Below are 16,309 nucleotides of genomic sequence, written 5' to 3' on the forward strand. Positions count from 1 at the left end.
CTTTCAGTTTTAGGTCTTTGACCTGAAACCACCTCGTCAACGTTCTTACCTGCAACCCCACCCCCCTGACGGGAAAGATCCAGTTGATGGGCCTTCCCCTGTTCAATGGCTTCTTCCCTGTCACCGTCCTCTGCCAGGACAATAATAGCTGCCCCCGTTTGTGAGGGGTTCCGTGTGAGGGGATCACAGTGTCCCAGGGACAGTAAACGACTGTTCCTGACCTAGGTCCCGGAACAGAAAAAGTACACGGCCTCTTTCTCCATTAGAGATTAAGATGTGCCTGGAGTTTCTCAGCACCTTCAAGGAGACTTGCCAGACCCACGTCGCCTGCATGGAATCCTCCCTTTCTGTCCCATGAGTTCTTAGAGCAGAGAGTTGAATGGTGGTCACCAAGGCCTGGGAGGAAGGGGAAATGGGGACTTCCTCAACAGATGTCAAGTTCAGTTATGCGGGATGAATACCTTCTTGAGATCTGCTGTCTAACATCATGCCTGGAGTTAATATGGTATTGTCCACTTCAAAATTTGCTAAGAGGGGAGATCTCATGGTAAAAGTTCTCACCACAATTAAAAAAGGAAGTAGATAGAATTTAGGAGCAAAGAAGCAGATGAGAAATAGGCCATGCTTGTGAGGACATAGCTACCCAGGGGAAGAGGACTAATGAGAAGCCACAGAATCAGTCTCTAAGTACACTGAGCACTCTTGCAACGGCTGGGACTCTTGCAAAGAGCATCCTGCTTGCTTGATGGCAAGTTGAGACCTAAAGTGATTCCTTGGTTTCACCTTTACCTTCCCCTCAGTCAACCTGTGGTCCAACAGGGGTCATTACCGTCACCATTTCTAGTTCCATCACTTAAGGAGGACACATGGATGAAGGGAGTTTTATCTTAAGGACCAAAGCTTGTGGGAGCTGGGCATTTTGCACCCTGCACCCAAATCAACAAGACTTCTTTCTGTCTTCAGGTGGCTGGTATTATTGCTAAGTTTGATCAAACACTGAGGGCAGGTGATGGGGCGCTGGGATGAGCTGTTTTCCCCTGCCTTTAATTCTTCTTCTTTGCTGACTTAGGGGAAAGTAGGAACTACACGGGTGGGGTAATTGGGTCAGTGGCTTTGCAGGTGGAGAACAGGTTTTCCCATTGTCGGGGAGGCACCATCGAAAAGCTGCTGGCAGCAGAATCAGCCTGCTGGAGCTGGTAAATGTGAGTCTATCCCAAGTGTCATTCTCTTTGCCATTACATTCATCCCAGTGGGAACACAAGCACCAATAATGGAGTTACAATAGGCAGCGAATGCGTGTTACATTTCTATTTTCAATCATTTTAAGCACCTCAGGCTCAACAATGAATTTATTTCTTCATTAGATAAAATTCTATTGAACATCCAATAGGCAAAGATGTTTGACCACTTAACTACCTGACTACACTCTCATTTATCCCCATCTTGTCCACAATGTTGTCAACAAATTTTCATCAGCTCAATCTTTTATTTATTCATTCATTCACTGGATAAACATTGATTGTGATAGACACTGGCCAACGTGTGGGGGAGTGAAAAACATGAGTAAGACACAGAGGCCATGGCCATACCGAAAATGATCAGCTATCAGCGAGGGTGGGTAATTAGAGGACACTGCAGCACGGAGGGAGGGTCCTCAGCTCAGTCAGAGGGATTTTCCAGGACCTGGCCTGAGTCTTACAGGATGAGCAGCCATTAATTAGGTGAAGAAAACAAAGGAGGGGGCAAGTGTATGCAAAGCAGAGAGCTGGGGTTAGGCCTGGTTGGTGGGTAGAATGTGTAGGAAGGATCTGTGAGAATAGACACTGCTTATTTCATTAGCATAGTGCTCTCGGGTCCACCCATGTTGCAAAAGGCAGAATAATATTTCATTGTGTGTATGTACATCGAGAGGGGCCTTTATAAAAAAAGGTTTTTACTAAAAATATAGCTAGCATACAATATTGTATTAGTTTCAGGGGTATATTATGGTTATTCAACATTTATATACCTAAAGAAGAGAGCATCGTGATGAATTCAGCAACCATCTTACACTGTACCACGTTATCACAATATTACTGACTATATTCCCTATGCTGTACATTACTTCCCTACTACTTATTTGTTTTATACCTGGAAATTTGGACCTCTTATCCCCCTTCAACTTTCCCCGCCTTTTTAAATTTACCAGTTACAGTTGCCATTCAATATTATTTTATATTAATTTCAGGTGTACAGCATGGTGGTTACACATCTATATAATTTAAGAAGTGATTCCTTCTGACTAGTTTAGTATTCACATGGCACTATACATAGATATTACCATCTTATTGACTATATTCCCTATGCTGTACTTTACGTTCCCATGACAACTTTTTAACTACCAATTTGTGCCTTTTAATCCCTTCACCTTTTTCACTCTGCCCCTAGTCCTATCCCAGCCACCTCCCATCTATCACCCCAACAAATCTAGTACCCATCTGACACCATACATAGTTATTACAATATTATTGATTATATTTCTTATATGATCTGTTACATCCACATAACTACTTTGTAACAACTAATTTGTATTTCTTAATCCCTTCCCCTTCTTTCACCAACACTCCCAAGCTCCCTCCCATCTGGCAACCATCAAAATGTTTTTTGTGTCTATGAGTTTGTTTCTATTTTGTTTGTTCGTTAGATTCCACATATAAGTGAAATCACATTGCATCTGTCTTTCTCTCTCTGATATACTCCACTCAGCACAAACACTCCAGGTCTATCCATGCCGCTGCAGATAGCAAGAACCCATTCCCTTCTATGGCCAAGCAATATTCCATTGCATATATGTCCCACCCACTCTTTATTCATTCTTCCATCAACAGACACCCAGGCTGCCTCCGCATCTTGGCCATTGTAAACAATGTTGCAATGAACATATGGATGCACATGTCCTCTTATTGTTTTGGGTTTCTTTAGATAAATACCCTGAAATAGGATTACTGGGTCCTTCATTATCTCTTCTTATAGCCTTTGTTTTAAAGTCTATTTTGTCTCGAATAAGTATTGCTACCCCAGATTTTTTTTTTCCATTTTCATGAAATAACTTTTTCCCTCTTTACTTTCAGTCTGTGTGTGTCGTTCAATCTGAAGTGAGTCTCTTGTAGGCAGTATATGTAAGAGTTTTGTTTTGTTATCCATTCAGCTCTCTTGTCTTTTGATTGGAGCATTTAATCCACATACATTGAAAGTAATTATTGATAGATATGTAGCTATTACTATTTTATTATTCACAATTTTGATTTCTTTTCCACCTTAAAGAAGTCCCTCTAACATTTCTTGTAATACTGGTTTGGTGGTGATGAACTCCTTTAGGTTTTTTCATTGAGAGAGTTTTTTTTTATTTGTCCTTTGATTTTAAATAATAGCCTTGCTGGGTAAGGTAGTCTTGGTTGTAGGTCCTCACGTTTCATGATGTTGGATATTTCCTGCCAATTCCTTCTGGCTTGCAAAATTTCTGTTGAGAAATCTGCTGACAATTTTATGGGGGCTCCCTTATAAGTTACTAGTTGCCTTTTCTCTTGCTGTTTCTAGGATTCTCTCTTTGTCTTTTACCTTTGCTATTTTAATTATAATGTGTCTAGGTGTGGGCCTGTTTGGGTTCATCCTGTTTGAGACCCTTTGTGCTTCCTGGACTTATATGTCTATTTTCTTCACCAGGTTAGGAAAGTTTTGTTATTATTTCCTCAAATAGGTTCTCAATCTCTTGCTTTCTCTCTTCTCCTTCTGATACCGCTATGATGAGAATGTTGTTATGCTTGATATTGTCCCAGAGGTCTCTTAAAATATCCTCATTTTTTTTTGATTCTTGTTTCTATTTGCTGTTCCAATTAGGTATTTTCTGCTACCTTCTTTTTGAAGCCACTGATTTTATCCTTTGCTTCATGTAGTCTGCTGGTGATTCTAGTGCATTCTTCATTTCAGTTATTGTATTCTTCACTTCTGATTGATTTATTTTAGGGTTTCTATGACCTTTTTAATGCTTTCTTTCTCTTTGTTGAAGTTCTCACTATGTTCCTTGAGCACCCTTATAACCAGTATTTTGAACTCTGCATAGCAGGTGTCCTGTGGGGTCCAGTGGCACAGTCTCCCTGGTCACCTGAGCCAGGTGCTCCAGGAATGTCCCTTGTGTGGGTTGTGCTCTCCTGAGCCTTGATTGCTACTGACATGTCGGTGGGTGGGATTGACTCTCAGGCTAACTTGCTGTGGGGTTTGGCCATGTCCACAGCTTATGGGTTGCTATGCGGGAGGCTTATCCCACCATGTAGGATTCATCCCAGTAGGCTCTGGTGCCTCTTGAGACCACCCTTTGTGTGTGCCACTTGTAGGGCTAATTGGATGGTTCTCTGCTGTGATCTGAAGACAACCTCCAAGTATGTTGGCTCTGGAATCTCTTGGGAGGGGCTCTTGTGCAGGCCCAGGTCAGCCACTGCCTATGACTGGCCAGGGGCTACCTGATAGGAGCTACAAAGTGATCCATGGTTGTTTGCTGCCCGTGCTAAACCTGGAGGTGTGTGGGAGAGGACATACTTCAAACTGAGGACAGCTGCCACCAGTACCAGGCCTGGGGTAACTTCACAGAAAGCCAGGGCACCTGTAGGCCTTCTGCCACCTGCCAGCTCCCTTAAGGTTCAGTCCCTGATGAAGCCTTGTGAGCTGGGTGAGGCAGGGTCTCTTGAAGTCACTAGAGTGAGAAGAATTTGGTACAAGGTTAATGTGGACTCTGGTTTGGTGCCAGTGCCAGCCTGGAACAACTCAGAAAAAGTCCCAGAGCACACCGACATTAGTTGCTGCCTGCCTGGGGCCAGAGGATTCCAATAGTTTTTCAAGGAAAAGTGCAATGGGGGAGGGTCTGGCTGCTCAGGGAGAAGCTGCCTTAGGTGGTGTGCTTGTTGGGCAGAGCAGGGTCCCAGCTGAGTCAGCAGGGTGGAGCTGTGGAGCTCACCAGGCCAATCAGATTCAGATTTGACCTATGGGGGAGGGCTCAACCTAGGAAAGATGGCGTCTACATGACAGCTGCACAGGAGCAGTACCCCTCACTGGGACAATACTGACTGTCCTTCAGTCCTTCTCCTAAGCCACACACCTCTGTCTGCCCTCATATGTCTCCCAGTCCCCTTGAGTCACCATCTCTCTGTTGGAGCCCAAGGTGCGTGACTGCGACTGAGTGAGACTGTGCATGGGTTGTTTAAGTGGATTTCTGGGTTTCTTGCAGGCTTCTATCCCACCCAAATTATTGGAATCCCCACTGTTTTTCACAGCCAGATGTTGTGGGGCCTCCTCTTCTTGGAACCAATACTCTGGGCTGGGGAGCCTGGTATGGAGGCCTGGCGTCTCTCGCTCCTTCCAGTGGAACTATCGAAGCTGAAATATTCCTCCCGATTCTCAAAAACCACAGGGGGTTTTGGGGCTAGCCTGTTTTATGTCTCCACCCCTCCTATCAGTCTCCATGCATCTTCTTTATATTTTCAGTTATAGGACTTCTGTTAGGCTAGACTTCAGATGGTTCTATAATTTAGTTGTAATTTTAATATGCTCAAGGAAGGATGCAGGCACAGTGTTTATCTACTCTGCCATCTTGGTTCTCCAAGAAGGGACTTTGATGCAGCACCTTGGGAAATGTCATTTTTCATTCAAATCATGTGACTTTCTAAATTAATTAACTCGTTTTCAATTCTAAGTTTTTTTGTGCACAGAAATCAAGTGAAGCAATAGCTATTGATGTGTTGGTTCCATTAGAAGAAGAACGCCTCAAACAGTTAATTTCAACTTTATATCACTGTCATGAGCTGTTTCAAATGGAAAATAATTTATGTTAATTTCAATAATGGTTCCCTTTTTCTTTTTTCTGGTTTATAAAGCTTTTGGAATTTCAGACTATCAAATGAAAACATCTGACATTATTATGAATTGAATAGTAAATTTAGTTAAAATGTTTAACATTAAAGATAAAATTATTTATTTGTATAGCAATAACATAAATAGAAACTTTAGTGACCTCAATGTTATAATGAAAACAATTTTCTTTTCTAAATTAAAACTCTCATGAGATAACAATAGACTTCGAATAAATTGTGGTGTTCATAAAACTCATAATTGTGTCCAAATATACTGTTTACCAAAACAGAGGTTACAGTCATAAAAATTTATAAATTTTTAAATGTACACACAAAATAACTACAGATTTTTTGTGAAGCCATCAGCAATTGGATTTTAGAAATGCTTGAATCTTTGAAAACCTATGTTGTAACCAACTCACATCCTACAGTGTCTTAAGGTTTTGTTGCTGTTTTTGATAAACGAATCCCTGACCTTTTGGTTGCATTTTGTTCATTATCAGTGGGAAGTCTCCAGTCAAAGCATATAAAGAACAGAGCACCCCCAAATCTCCGTTTTTGGTGCTTTTAGCTATTTGCAATTATTGAACATAAAACTCTCAGACAAGAAGACATTTAAATTAATTACTGAAAAAGAAAGGGGGAAACTGAATAAATTTAAGAACAGAGTTGTTCAAATGTGTACAAGATTTAAATTTGAAATTCTATAACTGAACTTTAGAATATTGCAACTTGTGGGAGAATTTTTTTGATAGAACTTTTTTTTTAGTTGGGTATATTTATATTTCTTACCAGAAAAGAAGAAAACTCAGGCCCTCATTTTTGCATCACCGAAACGTGGTAAAATGTTCAAAAAACTCATGAATGGAGATAACTTACTTGACAAGTTTTGGCTTGTTGAGCAAATGTGCTGTGAGTAGAAGCAAAGAGACTGTATCTGTGACACTTGGACTTGGATTATTTAAATACTGAAATACAGAAAGTTTGAATTGAGAATATTCCTCATGCAACAGAATTTGCTCTGAGATAACCAGGTACTTCAGCACTTCTAGAGAGGCCATTTTCTCTCTGAATACTTTCAATTGTATTAACCATAAAATGTAACTTTGAAGACAATTTCTGACAGTTTTATGAAAGAGTTAAAAATAACAAATCACATTGAAAAACTACATTCTTCAGAAAAATACTGGTGACACAGATTTAGAGACCAGTACTAAAACACTGTTTAAATTGTACAGTAATTATTCTGCTTGTGTTTATGCTATTTTTTAATGCTTATATAATCAATTTGATGACTCTTTTTCCTTTTTCACGTTTTGTTTTTTGTACAGATACAGGCTATTTTAAAAGAGAATTTTATTTTTGAAAACAGTTTTTGTATAGAGCTATTTTAAAGGTCTACCAATAAAATAAAACCAGTTTGTCAGTCAAGTGAAGATTTCATACATCTGTATCATCCACATCTATCTCTATCTCTATATCATCTCTGTCTCTATGTGATCAGACAATTAAGTTCGCGAACTTTCCACTGCATAGGCACGTGGTGCTACATATCTATAGATCTATATCTATGTCTGTCTATATATCATCATTATTTAGATCTATTTATCTTTATCTATATGTTTGTTTTTGGTGCCCTTTTTACTTTCAAAAGTGTCCTGGTTTAGAAGATTAATTATATGGTCACACTCTTTATAAAAGACAATGTGAATAAATGGTTTTCTCCCTGAAAGTGTTACAGAAACCCATGTGATGTGGTGGAATAGTTAAATGAGTCAAGAAAAGGGCTTTGTAACGCTGAGTTCTCCTTCATCTCCATGTTGGCCTCAGATGAGTGTTTTTGGTGATCTCAACCTTGGCACCATAGAAACTGTTTGTTTCCCTGTGTGGGTTGATGCCAAGGCTGAGATAAAGAAACAACCCTAAAAAGTAGAATTGCCGATGGGAATTCACTGGAGGAAAATTCGGGAACCAGAAGTGTCTGGGAATTATGGACATCCCTCAAGGTAAGAGAATGGGGTCTGGTCCAAGCCGTGTGCAGATTCTAAGGAGCAGTGAGACCCCAGGGACACCTTGGTCACAGTTCCTTCGGGTCTGAGTGCTTTCTGTGGTCTACCATCCCTTTGGTGGCAGTGCCGTGTAATGAGGCTTGGGAGCTGACAAGCCAGGTACCCGTCCTAGCTCCCTCACTGGAGAACTGGGGTAACTCGTGGGCAAGTCAGACTTAGTCGCTGTGGTCTATTCTTCGGCTGTAAAATATCATTGCTGAGGTTCACTCCAACTGCAACTTCGTGTGATTATCAACATATCTAGAAAATCGGCCTTCTCTCGTCTGTTCATCTTATTGTCCACTAGATGGCACCATTTGTCACACTACAACAATGGGGCGCCGAGTCCCCAACTAATCAGTTGTAGCAGTTTTTCTGTAAGACACATAAACTTCGGAAGTGCCTTAGACCTCTTGCTCCTGCTTCTCTGCGGACGTTCTTGAAGTGCTTTCGTTCCCTGCTGCCAGGACACAATACTTTGCCTGTCCCTCTGCCTGCCCCTTAAATTCCTTCAAGTTTTATTCTGAGGCCCCCTTTTGTGATGGATACAGTTCCTTGACTTAAGTTACTAGCTCTATGTTGAAGTGTTAAAGAAGAAACAGAAACCCGTGTGATATGGTGGAGTAGTTAAATGAGTCAAGAAAAGGGCTGTTTCTCAAATCTGTTTCTCAGATTCTGTTTCTCAAATCTTTATCTCCCAAATCTCCCTGCTGAGTTCCAGCCACATATCCAACTGCCCTGTGGACACCTACGTGTGACACAGACATCCCAAGCCGAATTCACCTGCTCTTCTTTTCTGTTCCCTTTCCTCGTATATGGCCACACCATCCACCCAGAGGTCCAAACTGGGCTCATACCGTTTTCCACAATAGTTTCCCTCCTTCACCCTGCACAACCAGTCACTACATCTGAGAGCCCTCAAAGTCACCCCCTTCTCTGCTGTTAAACAATCCTGATCCGAGCTCCATGTTCTCTTCGCTGGATAATAGAAACAGATGCCTAAATTGCCTCCTGTCTTTGTTTTCTTCCACTCATTCTCACATTGTAGGCACACATGCACACATACACATTGCATGTATACCCATACACATATATGCATACATAAATATCCTTGTATGAAAAGATATTTATAAGGATATATATATATATATATATATATATATATATATATATAGTCTCATCCTCACCCCAGTGTAAGGTCCAGGAGGGCAGAGATCTTGTTCATTTTGTTGTGTGTGGCATCTCCAGTGCCTATAACAGTGCCTGATACATAGTGCTCATCAGTTATTTTTTTGTATGTACGAGTTCACTGGTGAACCAGTAATTGTGGCCAGAAGGATGCTGCACATTGGTTATCTTAGATATTGGTGGTATAAGCTGCATATAGGGCTGAGGGGTGCTCTGAGAGACATCATCCCATATTGCTTTCCACACTCCTTATTTTGGTAATTAGTATGAGGTCTGTTCTCTTCGAGGATAAAGGGCCCACTGTTTGGGGGCTGATCTTCTGTGTGGTTGCGATAGGCACTCATCTATCTCAGGAGTGATACAGCAGGACAAGAGCTCCACACTGAGGTGAACTGAGGACACGCAGAGTCTTTTTCTCTTCCAAATCTTTTTTTTGCTCTGTGCCTTGCATTCCAATAATTATGCCACTCCTCATGGGACTTTTGTAATGCAAAGTTATTTTAAAGCATTATCCAATGGGAGAGGTAACTCATTAGCTAGAAAATACATAGGGGCTGCTGGGTGGCTCAGCTGGTTAGAGCGTGAGCTCTGGGCAACGGGGCTGCCGGTTCGATTCCCGCATGGGTCAGCGAGCTGTGCCCTCCACAACTAGAATGATGTCAATGAGCTGCCGCTCAGCTCCTGGGTGGCCAGATGGCTCAGTTGGTTGGAGCGTGTCCTCTTAACCACAAGGACTGACTCCCGCAAGGGATGGTGGGCTCTACCCCCTGCAACTAAGATTGAACACGGCACCTTGAGCTGAGCTGCCTCCTGGATGGCTCAGTTGGTTGGAGCGCGAGCTCTCAACCACAAGGTTGCCAGTTCGACTCCTTGACTCCTGCAAGGGATGGTGGGCTCCACCCCCTGCAACTAACAACGGCAACTGAACCTGGAGCTGAGCTGTATCCTCCACAACTAAGACTGAAAGGACAACAACTTGATTTGGAAAAGTCCCAGAAGTACACACTGTTCCCCTTCCCCAATAATATCTTTAAAAAAAAGAAAAGAAAAGAAAATACTTAAGCACAGGTGGTTTATGTGATCATTTCACTATCATTTCCTGACATCTTGAAGGTGCTGGTTTGGGTGAGGATGTGTGCATAATACCCTTGAGTAGGCTGGGGTGGTGTGGGGATGCTGGGCATTTGGAAGTTTGGCAAAGGATCCCTGAAAATGAAAAAGTCATTTCCAAAAGTAGGTGGGGTACAGAAGAAAACCTTCTATTTTGTAATTTTGTTTGGGTCTGGATCTGCTGCTGAGACAAGGCTTTCAGAATCTGTGGATTCATATATTTTATCAGAACTGGGAATTTCTCATCCACTGTCTTTTCCAATTGACCTCTTATTCATTTTCTGCTTTTGAGATTCAAAATAGACATGTAACTTCTTAGTCTACGTTTCATATTTATTAATCTTTTATTTACATTTTCCATCTCCTTATATCTTTACACTTCATTCTCAGTTACTTTTTCATATCTAATTTTTATTTCACTAATTCTCTTTTTAGATGTCTAATTTGTTTAATCCTCTATTCAGTTTTTAATTTCAATACTTAATTTTTACTTAATCTCTAAAATATCTATTTGGTGCGTTTTCAAATATGCCTGGTCATATATGATGGTCTTACTACTTGTTCATTTTTGGGACTCTTAAACTTAAAAAAAAAAAAACACAAAACATTTCACACATGGTTATTTTATATCCTGTATATGATAATTCCAATAGCTGACAATCTTGGGTTATAAATCTGTTGTTTTTTTTTCTGCTGGCTTTCTTTCATGGTGGCTTATTTCCTTGTATGTTTGGTGATATTGTATAATTGGTTGATATTAACCTGTGGGAATACTGGAGCATTTATTCTCAAATGATTTGCATTTTCCTTTTCTGAGAGCCAGGCAGTGCTACTGATCTGTAATTGATTTAGCTTCTTTACAGAGTCCAGGACTTCATGGGGAAGTCTAGGGACCAGATTTTCCACTTTTTAAGTTTGTTTATTCTTTACAGTTCAGATTTCAGCCTTCAAGATTTTTCAAAAAAAAAAAAAGATTCTAGACATACGTGGTTAGTAAAATTAAGTAAAATTAAAAATAGCTCCTCAGTCACAATAGCCACATTTCCAGAGATCAGTGGCCACATGTACCTGGTGGCAGTTGCATTGGGCAGCAGAGAAATAGAATGTTATCATCACTGCAGACATTTCGGTTGGACTATGCTATTCTTAAGCATCACTTTTACATCATGGGAGTCCAACAACACACTAAAAAGTATACTTTATAGCAGGGGTGTCAAAACTGCGGCCCGCGGGCCAACTGCGGTCCGCAATCCATTGTTAATTGGCCCGCAGCAAATTCCAAAAATGTATTTAGTTTACTTAAGTAAACCAGGTGAAGCAATACGTACTTCACCTCGAGTGAGTGGCCCGGCTGTTTGTGTATTTTACCTCCTATGGCGCTTGGTAAAAAACGTTGAGAAAAGTTTTGACACCCCTGCATTATAGGAACAAGCTGTTTTGTAGAGGGAAGGACCCCTCTGCTAGAGGTATAAATACAAAGATCACATTATGCATCTTTCTCTGGACACTAGTTCAATAAACAATGGAGAAAACAGTAGAGATTTTTCATAGGAGACTGGGTGTGACCATGTTTATTAAGAAGAATCACTAAGACCTCACCATAGTAAATATATCTGAGGGAAGATAGATTAGAAGCAGGAAATATAGCCAGGAAGGTATGTTCTAGGTGACATATGCTGAGGACTCAGACTAAGTTATTGAGAGTGGAGATAGGGAGTAGAAAAGAAACATAGTAGTTAAATAAGGGTTTACACTGACGGGTTGTTTGGATAGAAGAGAAAGAGGAAGAGGAGAAGAGAATATGATTCAGGTCTCTGATTGAGTCAGTAGCCATATGGGGTTGCCATTAATCTGAATAGGTACTAGTAGAGAAGGAAAACGTTTTAGGGAAGAAGATGAGCTCAGTTTGGGACACTTTGTGTTCAAGGTGCTCAGTCTTGCCAGTGGTGTTTGGAGGTACTTTTGCACCACATAGAAAGACCTATAGGTCACCCTGCGCTGGGCCAAAGGGAGCCCCAGCAAACCGGAAGTACATTCCAGGAGGGGAGTGAAAACCTACCCTGACCCCCCTCCTGTGGTATTTCAGCCACTGGGCATCAAGGAAAGCTAGAAGACAGTGGTCAGATGCCAGGACGTTCTGCAATGAACACCAGCATCTCTTGCCTTCTGTGCACATTCACCTTGGATTTCACAGGTCCATCACTTTCAGTCTTTCTGGACCCCTGTTACATCCTGTGTCACTCTGTGTTACCCCCACAATTCGGGGTGGGAAGACCAGAATATTTGGTGGAGTGGCTGCAGCCAGCAGGACCCATGCTCTGCCCAAGAGCGCCGCCATTTGCATAAGCACCACCTACAGGTGAGACCAGTGGACTCAGCCCCACCGACCTGACGTTGCTCCATGAGCACCAGACCTGTGGGCTGGGGACGGTGCTCATCCTGGTTGAGTTTTTCTCCAGGTTCAGCAAAATGCACATGAAAGGGAAACGCAGTGGAAGCAGTTCTGGGGCAGTTGACATCTGTTGAGCATCTGCTCTGTACCAGGCATGTGCCAGATGCTTGTTATATCCTACTGTGTTTATTTGCAGCAGAAAAAACCTACCGGGGAGGGCTGGGACCTTGATCTTCACCTTGCTTCTTAGACTTTTGCTGCTTGCTGTTTCCTTCCTCCACCCTCCACAATCCCACCCCTACCTTCCCATTCATCTTGACGTACCAAATGGCTGCCTTCCTAGCTTTCTTCTCTAGATTCCAGTACTGTTTGGCTCCTTATCGCAATTCACTGATGAAAATCGCCTGTCTCTTTTACATCAGGAAATTGGGTTTCCTGAGAGGAACCCCGCATGGAAGGCTGAGAGTTGGTGGGCTTGTCTTATTTTGTCTTCTGTTATGGGATGCCTTAACACTCGTTCTAGGAGTTCTAGAAGTGTAATGTGCATCTGATTTTCATGAGAGTCTTGCTGAAGTGCAGCTTCCAAGGCTCCATCCCTATAGGCTCTAATTTGTTATCTATGGTTAGGCTCAAGAAAAAGCATCTTGAAACAAATACCACTAGTGATTCTGAAGCAGTTTTAGAGGATCCCCAGTTGAGAGGCTGTGTCAGCCCTATGGGACTCGTGCAGCCTCACAGACCCCTTGTCTAGGTCCCCTACTTCCTAGCTCTCTGCCTGTGTCTATGAGAGGTACTCTAGCCAAGATGACCATCAGGGAGGGAGCTGTCTCTGAGCCCCTGGAGACCTTGTGTCATCCAGGCCAATGTCTTCCCCGCTCAGCTCTGCTTTCAAGCTTGAGGCTCTAGGTCTTCTTCAGAGAGCAATGCCATGAATACCCTCATCTTTCAGGTGAGACCCACCCTCTATACATGGGTAGGGCACGGCCTCACCCACAGTGCAGGCTCAGGAGTGGTAGACGCCTTAATTGTGAAACAAGCCTAGGACAATAGTTTCCAGGATGGGACAATTGTGACAGAAACGTTGCTCCCTCCCAGCCCTGGAGGATGACTGGGATTTCCCAGGATAAAGGTGGAGTGGAAGCTATTTTTGGTATAGGAAAGCGAGAACAATGAAAGGGCAAGGTGTGTTTGGGGAGCAAAGAAGTGTGTACTTGTGTGGTAGGGTATGGAATGAGGCCATAGATGAGGGGTGGCCGCTGGACGGGAAGGGTCTGGACAGCCGCACACAGGAAGATCGTCCTTCATGCTTGTTAGGGAGGTACATCTACAGATGAACACGCTGAGATAAAGGGGGAGACAGCTGGAAATAGGGGGACTCAGTAGGAGACAGAAACGCTGAGTGGAGGCAGTTGCAGTAGTACAGAATAAAGATGATAAGGCTTAAACCAGGGCAGTGTGGAAAGACCACAGAACAAGAGAGAGCACATAGAGAAATTTGACAGGTAGAAGCAAAGGTTCTCAATGCCCAGTGGAAAGCGACAGTGGGTAAAACAGAAGGAGAAATCTACAAAAGCTCCAAGGTTTTCAATTTCAGAGGATGAACAGATAGAGAGGCTTTTCTACAAGAAAAGATACATAGGAAGAAAGCCAGTTTGGAGGAAACAGATTGAATTGAGTTTTGAAAGTGTTGAATTTGACATGTTGACAGTTTTCTACTGGCTAAATGTCAGTATTGTAGCATACAATCATATATTGGAATATTTTTTCATAAGAGTGAACAACTGGTAAGTTTGGCTGTATAAACTACCAAGTACTGTGTGTATGTGAGGGGAGGGGAGGGTGGCTTGGGGTGGGAAGAGAAGTCCAGGTTAGTGAAGACACAATTAGTCAATCAAAACATAAAATAGCTTATCATTCAGAAACTTAGGTCTTCATCAATTTGGGGCACAAACTTAGGATACTTTTTCTTTTTTGCTCTATTCAAATGAAGTTGCTCTGTTATTAGTCATCCTACTTATTAGACGATGTCTTTCTTTCCTTCTTCAAGTCCTCCCTCTCTCAATTTAAAAACCTGCAGAATGGTTTTTTGCTCCAAGGAATTACTGCTGATTACTATGCTCTTAAGGATAGAAAATGCAAAAGCCACCTGAGTTTGTGTCGGAGTCCCATTCTATCACCATGGTCACTCTCCCCGCATCTTGGGTGCTATCACTTCATCCATCACCAAATTCTGTAGGTGACTTGGGCATGTAAAGCAGCAGTCAGTTTACCCTGCAGGATAGGTTATCCCTGTCCAGTGAAGCAAGGCTTTTTGGTGACCTAAGGCTGAAGCCACCACTGCTGGTGTGACAGTGTTTGGGGAGAGGGTGGATCTCTTTGCCCCCATTATTCTCAGTTATGAAGACTACACCACCACAGGCCTTGACTCTCTTCAGTTATACCGCCAATTTGTGACTGTTGTTGTTCGTTAATTTATATACACTCACAGCCATTTTTCTAAGGGATGTCACAGGATACACAGGTCTAGACCAAGCCCTTTCTCCAAACATCCATGTCTCAGCCTTTGAAGAAGAGAGTGACCCTCTTTCCCTTGGATTTAGGGCTTGGTTTTATTTCTCATCCTAGGCTGAATATTTCTCTACTCAACTTGTCAGACATCAATCAATGTTGGTGAAAATCAAAAATTGCTGTTATATTCTGACCTCAAAATATGTGTTACCTTCAAAGAGTTGCCCTCTGTGCTTGGTATTAGGTGATATCAGTCAACATAATTAGTCAGCAAGTACTTATCAGGCTACCAGAGATTATGTAACCCTTTGTGCTCGTGGACCAGGCCCTTCCTCAAGGGTTCACAGGTGACAGCATATAATTAAGTGATGTATGTCCTCAGAAGGGCAATAATTAGAACAGTATCTTTAAGTGGGAGGAGGGGGTTACAGAGTGGGAGAACAAGTCGGTAAAGCCTGCTGGAGACAGTAAATGTCAAACAGTTCAGAAACTCAGATTATATTTAATAAACATTTACTGATCAGCTGCTAAGAGCCACTCACTTTCACATACGTAATTTTTGTTGTAAGAGGTAGGATTCATATTTAGGTACATGTTATGTGGCAGGGAGAAACAATAATTCTTTAAAATCGATATGGTTCCCTAAGGCCCTATAAACCTAAGTCTTTCATTACAAATTGTAGCCTGAAGGACATAGCATGCTTGCCTAAATATGCGCGGGTCTGCTAGAGTGGCAGCTGTAGTTCGCCAAACCCCAAATCTTGGGAGAGTTTGGCCAGTGATTGTTGATAATAAATCAATGCCCATAAAGAGATTAAGAGTGTTCCCTTGAGTCCTTCAATTTTCTCTTGCCTGACTGATCCTGGGATCTTTAAGCTTGAATTCCTGAAGCCTTTCTTAAATTCTAGTCCACATGTAGGTTAACAATTGGGGCCGACTTCACAAAGAGGGAGTAAAAACTGCCAAAGATATAGGCCAAGTCTGTGGCTTCCAAAGTTGCTCAGGGATGGACCACCATACAGTTTTCATTACTAAATTCAAATAATTTTTTGTTGTTGGATGTAAAACACAGGCATATAGTTTTGGAGGCAGCACAGATTTCAGAGTAAGAAAAATATAGGTTTGAATTACACTATTTAGAGGTCAGTGACCTTGGGCAAGTCACTTAACCGCTTTGATTTTCC

At 42.0% G+C, this 16,309-nt stretch overlaps 1 protein-coding gene across 1 annotated transcript in view; it reads left to right on the top strand.

Annotated features, from left to right (window-relative positions):
* Positions 1-7,832: 7,832 nt before the first annotated feature.
* Positions 7,833-16,309, top strand: part of SERPINB12 (serpin family B member 12) — a 36,202-nt gene continuing 27,725 nt past the window's right edge. The window contains exon 1 of the mRNA XM_033135652.1: positions 7,833-7,885. Within this exon, the coding sequence (XP_032991543.1) occupies positions 7,870-7,885 (16 nt within the window). The 5' untranslated portion in view covers positions 7,833-7,869. The remainder of the gene's footprint in view (positions 7,886-16,309) is intronic.

Source organism: Rhinolophus ferrumequinum, chromosome 19, assembly GCF_004115265.2.
Source record: "Rhinolophus ferrumequinum isolate MPI-CBG mRhiFer1 chromosome 19, mRhiFer1_v1.p, whole genome shotgun sequence".
Taxonomy (NCBI): Eukaryota; Metazoa; Chordata; class Mammalia; order Chiroptera; family Rhinolophidae; genus Rhinolophus; species Rhinolophus ferrumequinum.